The sequence below is a fragment of the Manacus candei genome, unplaced genomic scaffold (assembly GCF_025592945.1).
Source record: "Manacus candei isolate 608988 ecotype Guabito, Panama unplaced genomic scaffold, ASM2559294v1 h1tg000209l, whole genome shotgun sequence".
Classification (NCBI taxonomy): Eukaryota; Metazoa; Chordata; class Aves; order Passeriformes; family Pipridae; genus Manacus; species Manacus candei.
In genome coordinates, this window is record NW_026138257.1 from 288,046 (window position 1) to 306,323 (window position 18,278).

The following is an 18,278-nucleotide window of genomic DNA, read 5'->3' on the forward strand; positions in this document are numbered from 1 at the left end:
CAGCCAGGCATCTCCCACCCCTCCACGCATCACAGGCAGCGGAGGGTCCAGCCCGAGCAGCCTCTTTGAGTGCAGAAACATGATGCGCAGCCTCCATGCAGATGTTGCCATTTAATGGTGCAAAAGCAGAAACCCCTCCCCAGGTACGGCAGGATACCTGGGCTCCCAGGCACCTTACACAGCTCTTTGCCCTACTGCAGCTTTTATTGTGACTAAAGGATCCAGCCAAGGAGACAGAACAAAAGAGATTGTTTTTCCTAAGCTATGATTGGGCCCCTAACTCTTCAGGGCATGTGGAAAAGGGAATTAAAGGGACCACAAAATACAAAGCAAGTCAAGGCGTGGGGGAAAGGCTGGTGCAAGGGACAGCCCTCCTGTGCCCAGCCATCCGGGGCAGCCGAGGCAGGGCAAGGGTGTCCCTCAATCATCCTGGGACGGGCCTTCCCCATGGGTTTCTCCCAGGTGAGAGGGAGTTCAGATTGTCTGCCAGGGCTTGCCGATGGACTGGATGTGCTCCTTGGCCTTCAGCCGCAGGGCGGCAATGCTCGTATTGCGTGGGTCTGCCTCGTCCAAGGGGAACTTGTCCACAAAGGTGGCCCCACACTGGTAAGGCGGCGGCGGCCCCATGGCCCCCAGGGGCTGCAGCGCGTGGGTCACTGCCGGAGAGTTCAGGAAGGGCGGTGGTGTGTAGCTGCCGGGCAGGCTCTGCGGTGAGGCCACGAAGCCAGGCAGGGTCTGCAGGGCCGTGCTGCTGGGCACTGGCGGGCTGAGCCACGTCTCCAGGGGGAGGTTGCTGCTGAGAGGACCCATGGGTGTTGCCTGCGGCGAGCGGTTGAAGGAGAGGATGGGCGAGTCCTGCAGCTTCATGGAGGTCACCTCCAGCTTCTCCTGCCGCCTCCACTTGGCCCGTCTGTTCTGAAACCACACCTGCAAGCACAGCCGTATCAGTCGGGCCCCGGGCAGAGGCTCGCCCCTGGGTGCAGCGAGGCACTTGAAACAGAGCGAGGGAAGCACGCAGCAGGCGATGTGCTGCACCGTGCCGAGCCAGGGCAGAAAGGGGTTTGGGGGCTTCGGGCGTTTCCCCGTGCCTCGCACTCGGTGGAAAACAGCCCCGCGGCAGAGCTGGCCCGCCTGTCCACCCGCCGCCACCCCGTAGCATAGGGGCTTCGGCGGCCCCGGGCTGGGACACGCCACTCAAAGGGCAGCGGCACTGAGAAGCAGCTGCCGGGCGCAAACCGGCCCCGAGACCCGCGCTGTCCCGCCGGCCGGGCCGGACCGGGGCCGTGCGGCTGCCGTGCCCGGCGCTCCGGCGGAGCCCCGCGGGGCCGCTCAGCCGCGCACCGGCCGGGGCGAGGGGGCCGGGGTCGTGCTGTGCTCACGGGCCCGAGCGCCGGATCGGTGCTGCTCCGGCCGCCGCGAAGGCGTCGAACCGCGCCGGGCCGTGCCGTGTGTGGCTGCCCGATGCCGGGGGCCGGGCCGGGCGTTACCTGGACGCGGACCTCGGGTAGGTTGACCTTCATGGCCAGCTCCTCTCGACTATACACGTCGGGGTAGTGGGACTTCTCGAAGGCGCGCTCCAACTCGTGGAGCTGGTACGTGGTGAAGGTGGTGCGGTTCCGCCGGTGTTTTTTCTTGGGCTGCTCCTCGTCCGACGGCTTCCCCTCGCCGCCGCTGCCGGCGGGCAGCTCGGGGCTGGCGCTGCCGGGGCAGTACGGCTCTGCGAGGGGAGACAGGCGGGTCACCGGCGGGATCTGCCCGCGGGGCCCGCCCGAGGGCGCGGAGCAGCGGCGCTCGCCCGCCCGCCCGCCCCCCGGTGCCCAGCCTTGTCCCACCGCGCTCACCTTGGAAGCGCTCGGCGCGGCCCTGGGGCTCGGCCGGCGGCGGCTCTCCGGGCATCTTGGGAAGGCAGTGCCGGGGCCCCCGCCGGTCCGCCTCCTTGGCGGTGCCGTCGGGCGGGAAGGCGCCCAGCAGCCCGTCCTCCTTGGTGAACCCCAGGATGGCCTCGATGCTGTGCAGCCTCGACGGGTTTCCCCCGGGGCTCCGCGCCGCCGGGGCGGACAGCGAGAAGGCGCCCTCGGCCATGGCGAGCGGGGCGCCGGGCGGGTGCATGAGGCGGCCGGCCCGGGGCCCCGGCGCGGCGCTGCGGTCCCGCCCGGCCCCGGGGCGGCGCGGGCAGCTCTGGCACGGCGCCGCCGGGCGGGCTGGCCTCCTTGGGGCGGGGGAGGAGTGCCGGGGGGCGGTGGGAGAGAAGGAAGGCGAGGCCCCCGCGCCCCTCCGGCGCGGAGGGGGAGGCAGGGCATCCCCCGGCCCCCGCCGGCCGCCCCGCCCCGCCCCGCCGGCCCCGGACGGCGCCGGGCGATGCCATCCGGGGCCCTCGAGGAGGGGCGGGCCGGCCCCCGCCGCAGCCGGCGGCTGGCCCGGGCAGGGCTCCCCGCCGAGCCCCGCAGCCGGAGCCGCGGGACACGGGCAGCGCTCTCGGAAACCGCGCTGGGACGGGCGACGAGCGGCGCGCCGGGCGCGCCGGGACCGACCCGGGACGGCGGGAGTCGCGGGAGCCGCTGCCGGGGGCGCGGCGGCCGGGCCCGGTAAAAGGGGCTCAGCGGAGCGGCCGGGGAAGGGCGGGAGCCCGGGGCTCCCGGGCCGGAGGGCAGCCCGTGCGGCGGCTCTCGGAGCGTTTCTCTTGCCCGACGGCTCCAGCACACATCCCTCCCGGACGGATTTTACGCGCGTCGGTTTTGACCCCCGCGGGAGGATTCGCTGCAGCGGGCTGGGTCGGGGGCACTGGGGTAAACGCCGCTGCGCTGGTGCCCTGCGGCCGGATGCCTCCAAAGGCGCTTTACAGCCCGGGTGCTTGTGGGCAACAGGGACGCAGGAGACACCTGAAGGAGGTGGACTCGGCCTTTAAGACTTCACAAGCCCGGGGCATGTGCTAGGCGATATTTGTGAGGAAATTTTCCGAGATGCTGGTATAGAACAGAGCCTGTGAGAAGAACCGATTCTGTGACCCCGTCCTCCACGGCGCGAGGGAGGCTGGGGGGGAGCGGCCAGGGCACGGTTTCATGGGGGATGTACAAATGTTTGTGGAGGTGAGGCAGAGAGCCAGATCCCGCACATCACTTGGTACTTGGCTTGGTGGAAGACGTGGACGCAGCACTAACCAGGCAACGGCATCGCGTCTCCCGCATCAGTGTTTTTGCTGCTTTTCTCTTTCCGTCACTTTATCGCTTTTTACGCTAGCACTTCCCAGTTCCTCTGAGGCACCAGATGTCTTTTGTCCCAGGTGGTTTGAGTGACAAACACAGTCACATCTAGAGTGGTTTTCAGCCTCCACTTAGCTTTGAAGATGCTTCCATTTGAAGCCTGAGGAGAGTGTATGTGAATGAAAAACACCATTGTTGGTGCTGCTTTCTCCAGATATATTTGCTAGTCTAATAAAAGGTATGACCTCACTCAATAAATCCTCATTTTTGCTTCCTCTCCTACCAAAACAAGCTGCATTTTGTGTAGGATTTTCCAGAGGAATCACTTCAAAGATTGGCAGTGGTTGCTTCTGCCAGTGCAGGCACGTTTTGCAGGTTTATGGTCTTGTGTCCCAAAGTCAATTACTTTTAGAAGGGCATGGCTTTTTCTAGCTCCAGGTGAGGTTTGCCTTCACCGACTGCTTGGGAGTGGGGGAGTGGTTTGGGGCCGAAAGAACTCAGCCATCCGTTTTCAAAGAGGGAAGAGGCCAACAGAAGAGACAAGAAAAGGTTAGTGTGGCTTTTGTGCACAATATAAAAAGCAAGTCAATACCATTGTAGGGGCATTGGAGGGTACTCAAAGCAATCAGTCAGGGGCCATTGTGTTCCCGTAATCTACATGTGTATTTCCCAAGAACTCTATTAGTGAAGATGAATGAACTGTGCAATGTCCCTAATTTCTTCTAATTTGGAGCTGGGGTTTTACAGCAGTCACAACCAACACAAAACATGCCCGTCCTTCCAGAAGCCCTGGCAAATTTGGGAATAATTTTTGCTTGTAGAAGAAGGATAGCAAGGTGAGACGAAGGTGCAAACCCCTTTAGTCAGTGCCATGAAGGGCACTGGATTCTGGCACAGATGCTGCTGTTAGGGTGTCTGTCAAAATCGCAGTTACAGGGGCAAGGCTCAATTTTTTGCTGTTAATCACAGTGTGAGTGTTCAGCAGAATAACCTTCCACCCTTGAAGCAGGGTGCATGAGTCCCACACAGGACACAAGAGACCTTCCTCCCTAACAGAGAAGGATCCTCTTTCCTCAGCAGTAGACTACTACAGCTGTATTTTCCATACATTTGTCACGGGAGCATCCTTCTTGCAGGGGAGTGGAGCTGTTGAGAGAGGAAGCAACTCCCTTGGTCCCGATTTGAAAAAAATGCTTGAAAAAAACCGATAACCCTGTAGCAGAGCAGAGAGAGCTCTGACTCTCCCAGCTCCAAATCTGTCTTTTCTCTCTTGCCACACTCGAGGCACAGGCAGGCATGTGAGGCAGCACAGTGCTGCGGGGAGGGAGGAAGTCTAATGGTTCTCTGGTAACAGAATTTAGAATGATGAAGAAAGGTAACTGAACAGTTCCCTTTGGGTCTAACGTCCTGGCTGTCAGTTGAATCCCTTGCTGCCACAGAGTCCCCTGGGACCTGTGTCATGTTAGTATGAAGCCTCAGAAACTTATCTATGGTACATCACAGCCTCGCAAAGACTGTTTACTTTTGGGTGTTTACAGGGGCAATCAGAATCAAATTTGAGTATTTGTTAGAGGCTGAAAGGAATAGGATTTGTTACTTGCCTTTCCAAGAGATACTCCCCATTCCATCAGCTTTTTTATTTTTGTCAATATATTATTATAATTACTGCTGCAATTATGCTTGGAAACTAGCAAAAGTTCTCAAGATGGACAGTCTCTAAAGTACAGCTGTCTGCTATACCTCCTTCCTGCACATGCATATAAAGACTAAATGGGAACAGTTTTCATCCTGTTGGTGCTGTTGAGACATATGTGTGGGACGTGGCTTCACACAATGAAATCAGCACCATGACATGCCACAGATTCTTCCTTTGCTCCTGCCTTTTCCTTATATCAAGCTGAAATAATTACTGCCTTGACAGGGCAGACATTTGAAGCTGAAGTCACACTGCAGGTGGGACATCACTCTCTGGACCAGAGATGTGCAGCAGGGAGCACCTCCCTGAAAGATAAATCCTGCAGTTTGCATGCTCTGTATAATCCAACAGATTGTTCCAAACTGGAAAAAAGGCTTTGCTTTTTTCCTCCCCGGAAATTCCTAGGTGTGCAGTTTAAGACCCTTCTGGAAAGCACAGTGCCCAAGGAAGCTGCTGTCACTGCATTGCTTGTGCCTTGCTTTTTTTTTTTTTTTTTCTGGTGAGATTTTTCTTTATCTGCCCCAGGAGAGTCAGTTGTGTTTTCTCCATGGACAAAGTGCTCTTTGGCATGCAGGAATCGCACAGAGAGAGCCTGCTGCCTTGGTGCCTGTCTGGGCTGTGGGTGTGGGATAGGCTGTGGCTGCTCTGGGAGCTGGGCAGCCTTTTCTGGTGGGAGCACCATGGGCTGGGTGCGAGGGCTCCCACATTCAGGCTCGCCGTGCTCAGCCATCCCTCCAGAGGGAGGGAGTGGAGGTTCATGCTATAAGGCTATATTAATGCAATCCTTCTTTACTTGTTTTCCAATTAGCCTAATTGAATTCAGATTGCTTAAAAGTGGGCACTAGAGACATTTATCTTGATGGGATGACGGCCTTGAGCTCCAGCGATCCTATTAACTATAAGAACCCAAATCCCAGGTAGGGTCCATCCAGCAGTAGCTCCCATGTGACCTAACAATTTAATCTGCTCCTCTTCTGTCCAGCACACACACAGACACACAGACGTGTCCATGTCCACACTCACACGTGCATAGGTGCGTGCACACATGTACACGTGTGTTTGTGCACGCGTAGGGACACGAGCACATGCCCAAACACACACATGTGCACATGCACACACATGCAGTGGCTATGCCTTAAGGCTCCAGCAGCCTTAGGAGAAAGGTTTAGTGCAAGACATTGGAGAAGAACGTTGGAGAAAGACACTGGAGGAAGACCTTTTTCCCCTTTTCTTGCCAGCTGGAGCAGAGTGAGCGTGCAGCCTGCCTGCCTGCACACCCTGCTCCAGGCTCCCCTGGGACCTGTCCCCAGGGACAAACACCTGGAGAGCTGCATGTCCAGTGCCATGTACCCTGGTGGCCCTGCACCTCCTGCCCCCGTGCCTGCCCAGCCTGCTCTGGTGTCTGAGGACAGGGAGAGCCGGTGCTGAGGGATGAGCCCTGCGGGTGCTGGCAGGGAGCAGGCAGCCACCTCCAGCAGGGTGAGGATCAGGCTCCTGCTGAGGGCAGATTTGCTGCTCTGCCCTGGCCATCATAACACCCTGCACAAGGGTTCTCAGGGAGAGCTGGGCCAACGGTGCTGGGTCATCCCCTGCCTCTGGAGCCAGGCCCCACTGTACCCAGTGTACCCCACTGCTCCAGTGCCCAGCCCCATGCCACCCCAGAGCAGGTGCAGGCCTTGGCTCCAGCACTCCAAGGAGTGTGGGATCAGAAAGTGATACCTTCTGCCAAGCAGCCCTGCTCTGCCACTGCAGACTGAGGGGGTGTGAGTCTGTGCTCTAACGGTGGTGCCTAGGGCAGCCCACTGCCCTGACAGCAGCACTGCACTGGGGCTGCACAGGGCTCCCATTCCACACAGCCACCCCTCAGTCCTGCTTGCCTCTGCCAGCCCTGACATTTTTTGGAATCCTATTAATCGCTTGTTTGGTGATTCTGACTGTACTTTCTTCTCTGACCCTTTAAACCATGAAAGTGCTGATCCTATATCTGCTGATGAATTTAATTAGATCCTTTAAACCACCAGATGCTTTCAGTAAAATTTTTAGGATGTCCCAGACACATTTTAATTCAAAAGTTGAAAGCCTCAGGCTTGTTTACTTTGGTGTCTTATAGATAAGGAGGGAATCTCATCCTCCTTTTAGTGTCAGCAAACTGGCTGCATTCAGGGGAACTAGGAACTACCAATCAAGAACAGTTCAACATATGTTTGGGAGGAGTGTTTTTAGAAAGTGCCTGCATGCTCACCAGTAACATCAGGGGGAAAAATGATGATCAGCTTGAAATGCTAGAAAGGATTCTAGTAGAAAATACGTAAAAGACATACAAAAGAAATATATTTGCCTAGATTAATAAAACACAGTCCATATATGATGAACACATAAAGCTGCACAGTGCCCTCTCTGTCCTTTTGCAGACATGGAGGTGGATACCATTGTAACCATCGATGATAATGAGCTTTTTAAAAGTAGCTGATTTTCTCTGGCCTTTTCCCATGTCATACTGTCTATGCCAGTGCTGCAGCAGAAGGTGGTACAGTGGCCCTCCCTGGCCTTCCTGGCACCCAGCACCTGCTGGAGCAGGAGGTGAACCTCTCTCCCTCGCCCCCCTCTCTGCCTCACTGCAGAGGTGACTTGGCCAAAAGGGAGAATTTTTCCTCCTGTCCAAGTGTGGACAAAGGGGTAAAAAGAAAGAGAGAAAAGACAAAGAGTAAAGGGAGGGAAGGAAGGAAGGAAGGAAGGAAGGAAGGAAGGAAGGAAGGAAGGAAGGAAGGAAGGAAGCAAGGAAGGAAGGAAGGAAGGGAAAGAGAAAGGAAGGACAAACCATACTTACTGCATTTGTTAATTTAAAATTAATATTTTTACTTGGTTAGGTGGAGACAGAGAGAGACAGAAAGAGACTTATAAACCTGTAGGAAGGTGCTACATATATTCATTTACAAATTTATTTCACAGGCTAGCTCTTGGAGAGGTTACAAAGTCCTTCCTTTCACAGAATACCTGAGCCCCTCAGGAGCAGTGTCTTGCCTGTCCGACAGCCTCAGTCAGATTCAGCACAAGTGAAAGCCAAGCTTCTCCTCAGGGTTCAGGTGCCCTACCGTGGCAGAACCTTCCAGGGGGGCCAGATTTCCGTTCAGCCTTCGATGGAGGTGACTCCCAGAATCACCGTGGTGAGCTGGTTGGAACCTGTGCACGTTTGGTGCTGGTACCTCAGGCCCCAGAATTTGGCACACAGAGCAGCCAAGCAGAGTCACTGCTGTCCCTCGACCTTTAAACTGCCTTGGAAGACTGAGAGACTGGGAAATGAGCCTGCACTGCTACAGAGCAGGGCTCACTGACAGCTCCCAAGCCTTGGTTTCCTACAAGTCCCCACTCAGTGTTACATATGACAACACTTTTGTCCCAAGCTATTGAGTTATGTGCTTCACTTTTTGTGTTTTGCTACATTTAGTGCAGAGATGGTCAAAAAAAAAAAATCTTTCAAGTTTTTGCAGCAAATGTCAGCATTTGAATACTGTGTTTGTTTCAAAATGTTTGAAACAGACGTGTTTTTATAAGAAATGTATGCATTTTTTTCTGAAAGCACTATTAAATGAGTGATTACCTATATGTGATGTATCAGAATTACAATTTTGCTAAAAAATACACATTTAATAGCATGGAAAAAGGCACATTTTTTCCCCAGTGTTAACTTCTTTTGAGCCATTTTTTCCATGGGGAAAAATGTTATGTTAAAAATTAGGATCACTTCTAACTTTGTCCTAGGCAGTCACAACACGTAACTTTTCCCCCTCTCCTCAGGGTTTTAAGTCTCTCTCTCTTGTCTCTTTTCTATATTTATGCTCTAGAGCTAAGTGCATCCCTCTGCCTGCCCTCACTCTGCAGTCCTGGTGAGGCAAGACTGAAGTCACAGCCCTTGGGTGGTGGTGGCTCTTCTACATGACAGAACATTTCTGCTCGGCCGCCTGCTTCATTTCAGTAAAGGTGGCTTGTGCCTTCTCTTTGATCTGATCCATGTCCATGTTCTGGATGTTCTGCAGCTGGCCCAGGATGGAGTCCTTGTCCTCTTCCTCCTCCTGATCTTGTGCCACCATCTTCTGCAGGTCTTCTGGCAAACCCACGTCATCTCCAGCCATCTGTATTTGATTCTCATCCAGTTCACTCTGATACAAAAAGCAGGAAATAAAAACAGCACATGAGAGTATTTCTGCTCCCCCAGGATCTACGGATGAGTCTCTTTTTTGTTCATTTGTTTGTTTTTTTAGGGAGAACCAAAACAGATAGCACAGATTTTTCAGTCAAAGTTTTTGGGTGCAACTTGTGAATTCAGGGGCTCAATCAGCTTCCATGCAAGTCCTGAGATTTTTCAGACAATGTCTACTGTATTTTTTTGAAGGGCTTCAGCACAGTCAAAACTGAAGCCCTCAGTGTCACTTGCCATTTTAGAAATCTCTGACATATGTGTTGGCCGTGGTAACCTGCTGATCCTGCAGGAATTCCATTCCAACTTATTTGTGTCCACCAAAATCCTGCTGCAGTACACTGCTGAGTCTGCCTGTCAGCTTCTGGTCAATGAAGCAATGGCTCTAGAAAAACTGGAGGGCTACCATTGCCCTGGGGTTGGTGGGGATTTTCAGGTATCAGCACTAAACTGAAGCCTTCCAGAGGAAAGGCTTGATGCATGATGCATGAAACTTAGGAAAGAATTAAAGGTGATTAAAGGTAAAAGGGTCCTCATCTTCCAGAACCACGTCTAAACTCTGCCTGGGTCTTTGGTTGGCCTCTCTGAGTTGTGATGAAGGGCAGGGGCTGCCTGGCACATAATCAAAGCAGTGTTGCAGTGCTGGTAAGTGGGGTAATAGGAGGACTTGGACAACAAAAGAGAGGATAGAGGTTGGGTGTGAGTCTGAGAAAGCAAAAGGAGACAGGAGAAGGAACTGGTTAAGCAATTAAAAGGGCTGAGATGCAGTAAGCACTACACACACTTGCTTCCTGCCTGCCCCCTAAACGCTCCATCAGTGGGGCTACGGCAGTTTTTCAAACAATGGTGATTTTGTTCACATTTTGTGGTGGATTCTGATGGATCCAGTGCTCAGAAGAACAGGATATTTTGACACAGTTCACACATCAAAGATAAGCATTAATGCCTCATTACATCTCCAAAATGAAGCATGACAGCAGCAAAGGCCTGATATGAATAAGCAGCAATGCTATCAGCAGGAGGTGTTTTTGAGAGTGAGGGGTCTGGGGTTTGCATGAATGAGTGCAAGAATGAATGGAAGGATGTACATGAGCAATGTGTCAGCTCAGGCCTTAACCAGGACAAGCAGACGGGGTTGATCGACTGCACAGACACTATTTACTGTTATGTGTTTGTCCAGCTTTATGTTTGCAATAACTCTACCTCCCTTTAACCTGATTTCTCCCCATATCTCCTATGAAATTATGGAGAGCTCTGTCAGGATTGGTACTCCTATGTGGCTAAAATGGGTGAGGCCATCTCTTCATCCCTTTGGATAAGGGTTGCTGCTGTCAGATCTGTGGGAGCATGAAACAATATCCCAATCAGCAGAGTTTTCCTTTATTGATTGTGTACCAGGAAAAAATGTGTTAAGCTTTTAATCAGCAAGTGCTGGCTATGAGAAGAGTTAGCCCTTTGGAAATCCTCCCAAGTAGCAGTAGAGGATGATAAAAAAAGATACAGTTCTAATTACTGAGAAGTGCCCCTAAGCAGACAATCACACATGTTCTTTTCTTTAGAACTATTTATGATTTAAGACATCATCACTGCACATTACTGTAGTGATTTCACATCTTTGGCAATGTGAACAGTTGTCTGGCATGTTTTTGCACCAAAGCCCACTGTCCTACTTAAGTCTGAGATGTGATGCCCAGCACTTGGAGGTTCAAAGTGTTCTCTGACCAAAGAAGAACATATTCAGATATGGTCTAAAGCAGTACAATTCTGCCCAGGTCACCTGCCTCTACCCACTTGGCACTGAGCTTGTCCTTGAGCAGTCCTAGAATGAGCTTCAGCAGAGTGGGTTACTCAACAAGAAGCAAAGAAGCACATTAATACATGTATGGTCTTTCTTCTAAAATGTGACAGATTTGATTATTGTTTCCTTTGATTTGGAATGGACACGTAGGATTAAGTTTCTGATTTTATCTTTGGGGGGTTTTTCAAGTCTTATGAAGAAAAGTTAAAGCTTGCTTTCTCATAAGGAGAGATTTTCCCAGGGCCAGACATGGCTCTGACAGTGACAGAGACACTGCCCTGCATCGGAATACACAGAGAGCACCCAAAACAGGGAGAGCTCCTGGGCAGAGAGCTGGGGCCGTGGGCTCCAGTCAGCCCATACAGACAAGCCCTGGGGGCCCTGGCAAACTGCACTGGACTGGGTGGTATCTCTCCTGATGCCTTTAATCTTCACAGGCTCCAGGTCTCTGCAGGTGTTCAGCCACCCTTATAGGATCTTTGAGAACAGAGGTGCAATATCTGTTCTAGGAAATTAAATGGGCCTGGCACTGGTGTCTTGCCCCAAGGCCAGCTGGACTGGCAAACCCCCTGAGATGCCACTGAACTCTCTCACCCTCCCAAACAGGGTGGTCCCATCTAACTGCCGAGTGGGAATGCCTGTCCTAACTCCCAAACTGGCCCTGGGAACTGCTTGGGAGAGTGCCCAGGCCAAAACTGGGTCAGACATTATTCTGACAATTCAGCAGCATAGGCAATAGATAATATTTTTTGACCCTGATTATGCATCTGATGTAGTCAGTCTCAGATTTTGTTTTGTTATAGATGCAGAGTTCTTCACATATACATGATACACAGGTAGGTGTGAGGGGAAAACAGTCCAAATAGCTGCTTTATTACAATTTGATTTTCAAGTCCTCTGTCCAAATTAAGGTGCAAATGAGACCAAATGCCAGTCCAGCAATACCGACTTTATTTTGTAACATTGCATGTATAGGGAAAGGAGACAAGTAGGTACAGGAAGCCACAGGTGGAACCAGCAGCCTTATCCCTCACAAACACTCTCTTGTGCCATCCCCACCCAGGGACAGCCTGGAGCAGAGATGGACTGAGGGGACTGCTGCCTCCTGCCATCGGGACTGCGTTTATCCACAGCTCACCAGCAGCTCAGGGCTCTGTGTTGGATCCCAGCGCAGGAAAAAGGCAGTAAGTGCATAAGAGAGTTTGGTGGGTTGGTTTGTTTGTTTGCTTGCTTGGGTTTTAAATAAAAATATTAATTTCTGTATTTATATAATTTTTTTAAAAATGTGGTTTGCTACGAATGTCACGCGTTGAATACTCCAAAGATGAAAAAGTTGCCCGTAGATCAAATGTCTCATGGCTAAAAACATCTTTCTGATGACAAATCTAAGTTGACAACTCTGTTAATAGGATTAGGTTCATTAAGGGTCTACTTTCTCTTATAAATCTGGCCCAGATAGCATGGAGCTTTAGATTTTACACTGCAAAGGGGGCCCTGCTTAGTCCTGAATTTCATGCATTCATTTCCAATGTGTGCTAATGATCGATACTGGTAATATCCAGGGTTTCTAGCCCATACCAGGCTATCTGAAATGACTTTCAGTTTTCAAAATAAGTAATGCATTATCATAAGTGAGAGCATTTTGCTGCCAGAATGCTGTATCACAGAGCTGAATTGTTTTCCAGGGGCATATAGCGTCCATGTAATAATTTCATTTTCTTCCTGATATAATGTACGTTTTCATAAGGGCTGATAAAAACCAAGAAATGCTATACAGGCAGAAACAAATGCAGAAACAGCACATCCTGCAATATTATGTGCTGGCTTAGAGCTACTCTTCTACCTTGGAGGCAAGTCTTCTAGTGTTATCACTGGAATTTGTCCCCAGAGAGCACTCAGTTCCTAGCAAAGCCAAGATCCTGCTGGAGCTGGGGCAGGTCACCACTGCGTGCTCCTGGGTTTAGGAGGTGCTCAGTCCTGGGGGTCTGTGGGCACCTCAACACCATCTCAGCTGAAAAAAGCACCACAGGTGGGAGCCTTTCAAAATCACAGGCACCCAGCTCTGCTGATGTTCAGTTGAGAGCTGAGCACTTCAGGATCCCGAAGCTTTCCAAACAGGCCACTCTTGCATTTGAAAACCATGGCAAGGGGACAGGTAAGTGCTGCCCAATAACCATCTCAGCATATGCCTCCAAAAGGGCAACAAAGCCTAATGATATTTTACTACTCAGCTGCTAATTAAAATGCTGGTGTTTAGAGATTTAGGCCTACAATCCAATCAACCACTTAAAATCTTGTACTTAATTTTTTTTGCATAATTAATCTTTCTGTAATTAAACTCACCCTCAGGATGTTTTCCAGCTACTGCATTGGAAGAAATGGGCTCTTAAGGGTGGAATACATTTTACCTGACTTCAGCTGTCACCTGGCCTCCCTCTGCAAGAGGCATATGGCACTGGGAGGTGACCCAACTCCACCTGAAATGCTTATTTGAAAGTTGGGATAGGTGAGGCTAGAAGTGTTGCTCTCTTTCTGTTGATGACAGAGTCCCTAAATGACTTGCTTGGGTTAAGCACCAAATTTTTTAGCAGTTAAATTTAACATGAGATGGATTCTTTAGTAGAGAGTGATCCTTGTTTGTATCCAAGTGTTTTTATGTCAGGAAAAAGCTAGCAATCTGAATGCTGTCTGTGGCTTCTGTCATGATCCAGAAGCTATTGCAGCTGCTGCCTGCTTTTAACAAACCTCCACAGTTCTCTGTTGCTTGAAGCTTTTGCTTTCTGTATTTTGCTTTTCCTGGGAATATTTGACAAACAGAATCAGGAGCACTAAAGAAAAAGGAATGGGCATTTTGCTTTTGCACTTCTTGGGGGAAGACAGTACAAATGAACCTTCAGAAGTTTAGCAGAACTCAAATGTAGACTTTGTACAGGAGTTTTCAGGGACTTCGCTTATGTGCTTATAGGGGGTTTTTTCAGCTCTTGAATGCTGCCAAGTTAAGAGCATATACTAATGGTGAGGAGAGGTCAGACCAGATCCTCCACTTGCCTAGTCACCTGTTTCAGATCTGAAGGGATAGAGAGGGATTACAAGAACCTTTCTATTAGATTCATCTGATAGAAAAAAGGTCTAACGAAGCACTCCCTAGGGAAATGCATGGCTCTGGCCTTCTCCATGTCTGCCCTGGGCTGCAGGGGGGATCCCAGGAAGGCAGGCAGTTTTGCCATTTTCAGGATAATGCATTGGCAGTGAGTGTGGTTTCAAATCAGCCACTGAGGGAGCTGAGCTCACGAGCCCCAGGCTTACCTTAGGGAGTCTGTACTTCTCTCTCAGGTGAACCCTCAGACAGGCTCGCTCTGCTTTTTTCTGTGCAAATGCTGCATCTCTTTCCATCCTGGAAACCAGAAAAAATGTTCCTTCAAGATGCTAATAAAATACAGTCTTTCACACTGAACAAGGTGCCTGGCTGCAAAAAGCTGCACACAGGAGTTATTCCCCAAAGTTATGTAACTTGTCCAAAGGCACAAGAGGAGCAATGCCAGTAAAGTGATGCAAAGGGGTCAGACTTGCAGTGCTCCAGGCTTGTCCTCAGAACAGTTCCCTTGAGTCCTGTGAATAAGGAAGGATGAGCTAATACTCTTTGTCTGGAGTTTGTGCCTGTACTACCTGTTATTGCTGACTATAAGGATGAACAATTCCAATGAGCAGAACACAAAAATTGCCCTTATTCCTTGGTAATTCCACTGGGGCACTCAGAGCCGTGGCTGCCTGCCAGTGCTCATGCTCTACAATCATGGCACTCTCTTAGTATGACACCACACAGAAGGGCAGGGGAGTCTTTCTGGGTCAGAATATGAGTTTAGCCATCCTGGAGTCCCTTCTCCCACAGGAAACAGGAGTGGACACGTAGAGAAAGGATTTAGGAGGAGTATAAGCATCCTGCATCAGAACTGCCCAGCTTCCAGACTCAGTGGTGCAGAGTCCTGGAGATGGCCACTGGCTCTACATCCTTGGCTGTAACAGCCCTGGGTGGCCTCTGTCACCTGGGAATTTTCCTGGTCTTTTCTTTGTCCATTCACTGTTTCACAATGGCAATAATTTCCTGTGGCAATGAATTCAAAAGGTTCCATGTATGGAAAAAGACTTCATTCGTGATTTTATAAAATGTTTTCACCAGATTTAAGAACTGGTCTGCACAATTTTTTGTTAGATTAATTATGTATTTATTTGCAAAATATGTCTCCTTGAAGATTTTTGGTAACTTTTGATAACATTCACCTTTCCACCTCTCCCTTTAATTTCCCCCCCCCCCCCAGTAGCATTTTCATGGAAATTCTATTGCAAAATTGGTCTTGTTTCAGTATAGGTACTTTGTCACATAAAAGCTACTTGCAAGATGAAATATTACTTTTCCCCTGCTTCCAAAATGAGGTTTTGGATTTCTCTGTCTCTAAAAATAAAATACCCTCCCCCCCCCAAAAAAACCCCACCCCTCCCCAAACCTAAAATATGAGAAGAACCCAAAGCCAGTTTGGTTATGGGTTCAACAATCTGCCTGAGTGTAACTTCAGCAAGGCACTTCTACTTCTCTGATCTGCACTCCAGCACAGCTGAACAATGTGCAAAATCCAGAGAGCCCTGAAACAGAAACCTCCCCTGCCCATGCCAAAGACCTCTGGCACAGAACCACACCGGTGGGCACTGTCCTGAGGGGATTTGAGCTCTTTAAAAGGTTTCAGGTGTTCCTATTCCAGTTCCTAATGTACTGTCAGGAGTTCTCCTGCCCTGATTCCTCGGTACAGTTCAGCATGTGAAGGACACACACACCACTGGAAAACATTATAGAAATAATGCTTATTGCAGGCACTTCCCTATCCCAGGAACCCTGTGTTGCTTCTCAGTTTCCATAAAGCATCTTCCTGCCAGTAGGTGGTTATTTCTGGTTTAAATATCCCTCGACAGAAGGCACACTAAAACATTCTGTGTTTTATTCCGAGCCAAATGACACCTGTGCAGGGTTTCACGGTGGAAATGGCTGATGCTAAATACAGACCTGGATACCTCGAATTCCGTCAGTCATTAACCTGTCACCTATAATCATCTTACAAGGGGGATTTACACAACCATTATGTAATTGACCATTAGAGGAACAGATGCATTTGAGCTTTAAAAGTCAATCGTTTTATTTATAATTATGCATGGTTTGAACTCCTACAAGCCAAGTCCTCATTTTACTTCTGTTTTCATTTTTAAACACCACACAAATGGTAAAGATTTCATTTACAGACAAAACTGAGACTTAATTAATTCTGCTTTATTTAGCAGGTTTTAGAAGAAATAACCATATTAAAACTCTGCTCTAGATAAATATAATCCATTTAACATAGCACTCAGTACTTTTTCATGTCTGCCATAATAAATGTAGGCAAAGAAATATTATGTATGGAAAGTGTACTCCACATGGAGTTCTAGGAGAAAAAATCACGTGTATTTTAGAATTAAATCCTGCACTACAAAGAGCTTGGAAAATTTGTCTAGATAAAGTAACACCACCTCGAAATGAGTTCAGCACATCAAGCTGTGGAGATGGCAGGGAAGCACAGGGAGGCAGTTGCAGGATGGGGAACGGGGGGGCAGGGAGGGGGAAATAATATTTTATCATTTCCAGTAGGTGAACTTTTATTTTGGAAAGTCCTTTTAGCAAAGACTCATCTGCTTTAAAAAAGAGTGAAGAGCTGAACGTTTGCCTTTTTCTTGGGTTATTTTTATCTGCACAAAGTTACCAAGAATCAGCCCCATACAGATAATAAGGGAACAGGTACTCACTTCTCCTCAACCATTTGCTTTTGATATTCCTCATACTCCTCTCTGGTCATTCCTGCAGCTGCTGCTGGGTCAGAAGGGGTGCTTTCTTCTTTGCTTTCTTCCCCTCCACCTCCAAGTCCCAAATTCTTTACCTGGTTGCTCAACATACTTTTCATTAGAAAGGCCATCTTCTCAAAAAAAAAAAAAACAAAACGAGCTATAAGCAAACAACTATGAGAAAGCCAAACCAAAAATGCTTTTAAAACCAACAGTTGTAAGCAAGAGAGTTTCTACAGCCACATCAGCTCTTCAAGGGCACAGTGCTAGTGAAACGTGAATGCCAAAACCAGTTTGTCAGCCATAATCTGGATTAAAGAGTGAACTCCTTAATATCTAGAGGCAGATGGTTCAGATTACTCCAAAAAAATCATTAGATGCAGCTACCTACTTTTTATATTAATACCATAAGCTAATTGTACACACACACACACACACAAATCAATGATAGTGTGCAATAGCATTTTGATGTCTTCAGTCTTGAAGCTCTCTCTCACTTTCACAGAGACCAAAACACTCCCTGGAACACACCACCTCTGAATTACAAACCTGCTTGACTAAAAGGCCGTAGTAAAATCATAAAATTCAGGCTACTGAGTGGAAATACTTTTGTATTTACACAATAAATGGGATTTGAAAACTGAGATCCTTCATTAAGCAAAAAACCTGATGCTTTTTATCCATTAAAACTTTATCCCAGTGGCCAGAAAGTACAGTGAGTGGTTTTTCTTCATCCACTTTTCACATGGTTGGTTTGTCTCACAGACGAATGGGGCGTTACTGCTACGATGCCTTTTTTCCCAAGAATGTAATCCCCCCCAAAAAGCAAATCAGATCTTCCTAATTTTGTTTCCCTTGGGTTTCTGTCAGCTCTTCCCCAGGCTGTCTCCACGTGGATCAGCACTGTGGGTACAAGGGGAGTTTATCTGACTGTTCTGTGTGCTGTAATACAGCCTGGATGCCTTTTGCTTGGGGTTCTTTCTGTAGGTCCTCGTCTTCCAAACTTTTCTTCCCATTATTAGACTGGCCAGGTCTATTCAGGTGAAGCTTTGCAGGATCTGCTCCCTGGGTCACAGACTATTTGGGGAAAGAAAATCACCTGCTAGGTCACAAAAGGTCACGATTTGGGGTTTTGAACATCCTACTATGACTGATTGCACATGCCTTAATGAAACATTCTGTAATTTTGATTATCTAAATGGTTCTCCATGCACTCTCATAATTTCACTGAGAACTGAGAGATGGGAGGATTCCAGTTTGCTTAATGCTTTAATCTATATTACAGCCTTTCTAATTAAAGCAGACCTATTACTATTAAAAAAAAAAAAAGAGGCAGGATGTTCTCTAATGCTGGATTATTAGTGATTAAACAAGAAACTTTAAGTTTCTTTTTGAAATTGAGTATTACTCAGAAGCATGAATTTCAAATAACAATGAAACTACTTTGATATACTACAAATACCTTAGAAAGCATTTTTCTTAAAACAAAATGCATTTTTATAACAACTGTGCCCTTTCAGAATTATG

General features: G+C 49.0%; 2 protein-coding genes across 2 annotated transcripts; both read right to left on the reverse strand.

Moving 5' to 3' along the window:
- Nucleotides 1-92: 92 nt before the first annotated feature.
- RAX (retina and anterior neural fold homeobox) lies at nucleotides 93-2,256 on the reverse strand. Its single transcript, XM_051774629.1, has 3 exons — nucleotides 1,842-2,256; nucleotides 1,488-1,717; nucleotides 93-927 (listed from the first exon to the last, which is right to left on the reverse strand). Exons 1-3 carry the CDS (start codon nucleotides 2,107-2,109, stop codon nucleotides 475-477), a joined length of 951 nt encoding a protein of 316 aa, XP_051630589.1. The 5' UTR covers nucleotides 2,110-2,256; the 3' UTR covers nucleotides 93-474.
- A 5,800-nt stretch (nucleotides 2,257-8,056) lies between these two features.
- Nucleotides 8,057-17,266, reverse strand: CPLX4 (complexin 4). Its single transcript, XM_051774631.1, has 3 exons — nucleotides 16,716-17,266; nucleotides 14,196-14,283; nucleotides 8,057-9,053 (listed from the first exon to the last, which is right to left on the reverse strand). Exons 1-3 carry the CDS (start codon nucleotides 16,880-16,882, stop codon nucleotides 8,826-8,828), a joined length of 483 nt encoding a protein of 160 aa, XP_051630591.1. The 5' UTR covers nucleotides 16,883-17,266; the 3' UTR covers nucleotides 8,057-8,825.
- Nucleotides 17,267-18,278: the final 1,012 nt, after the last annotated feature.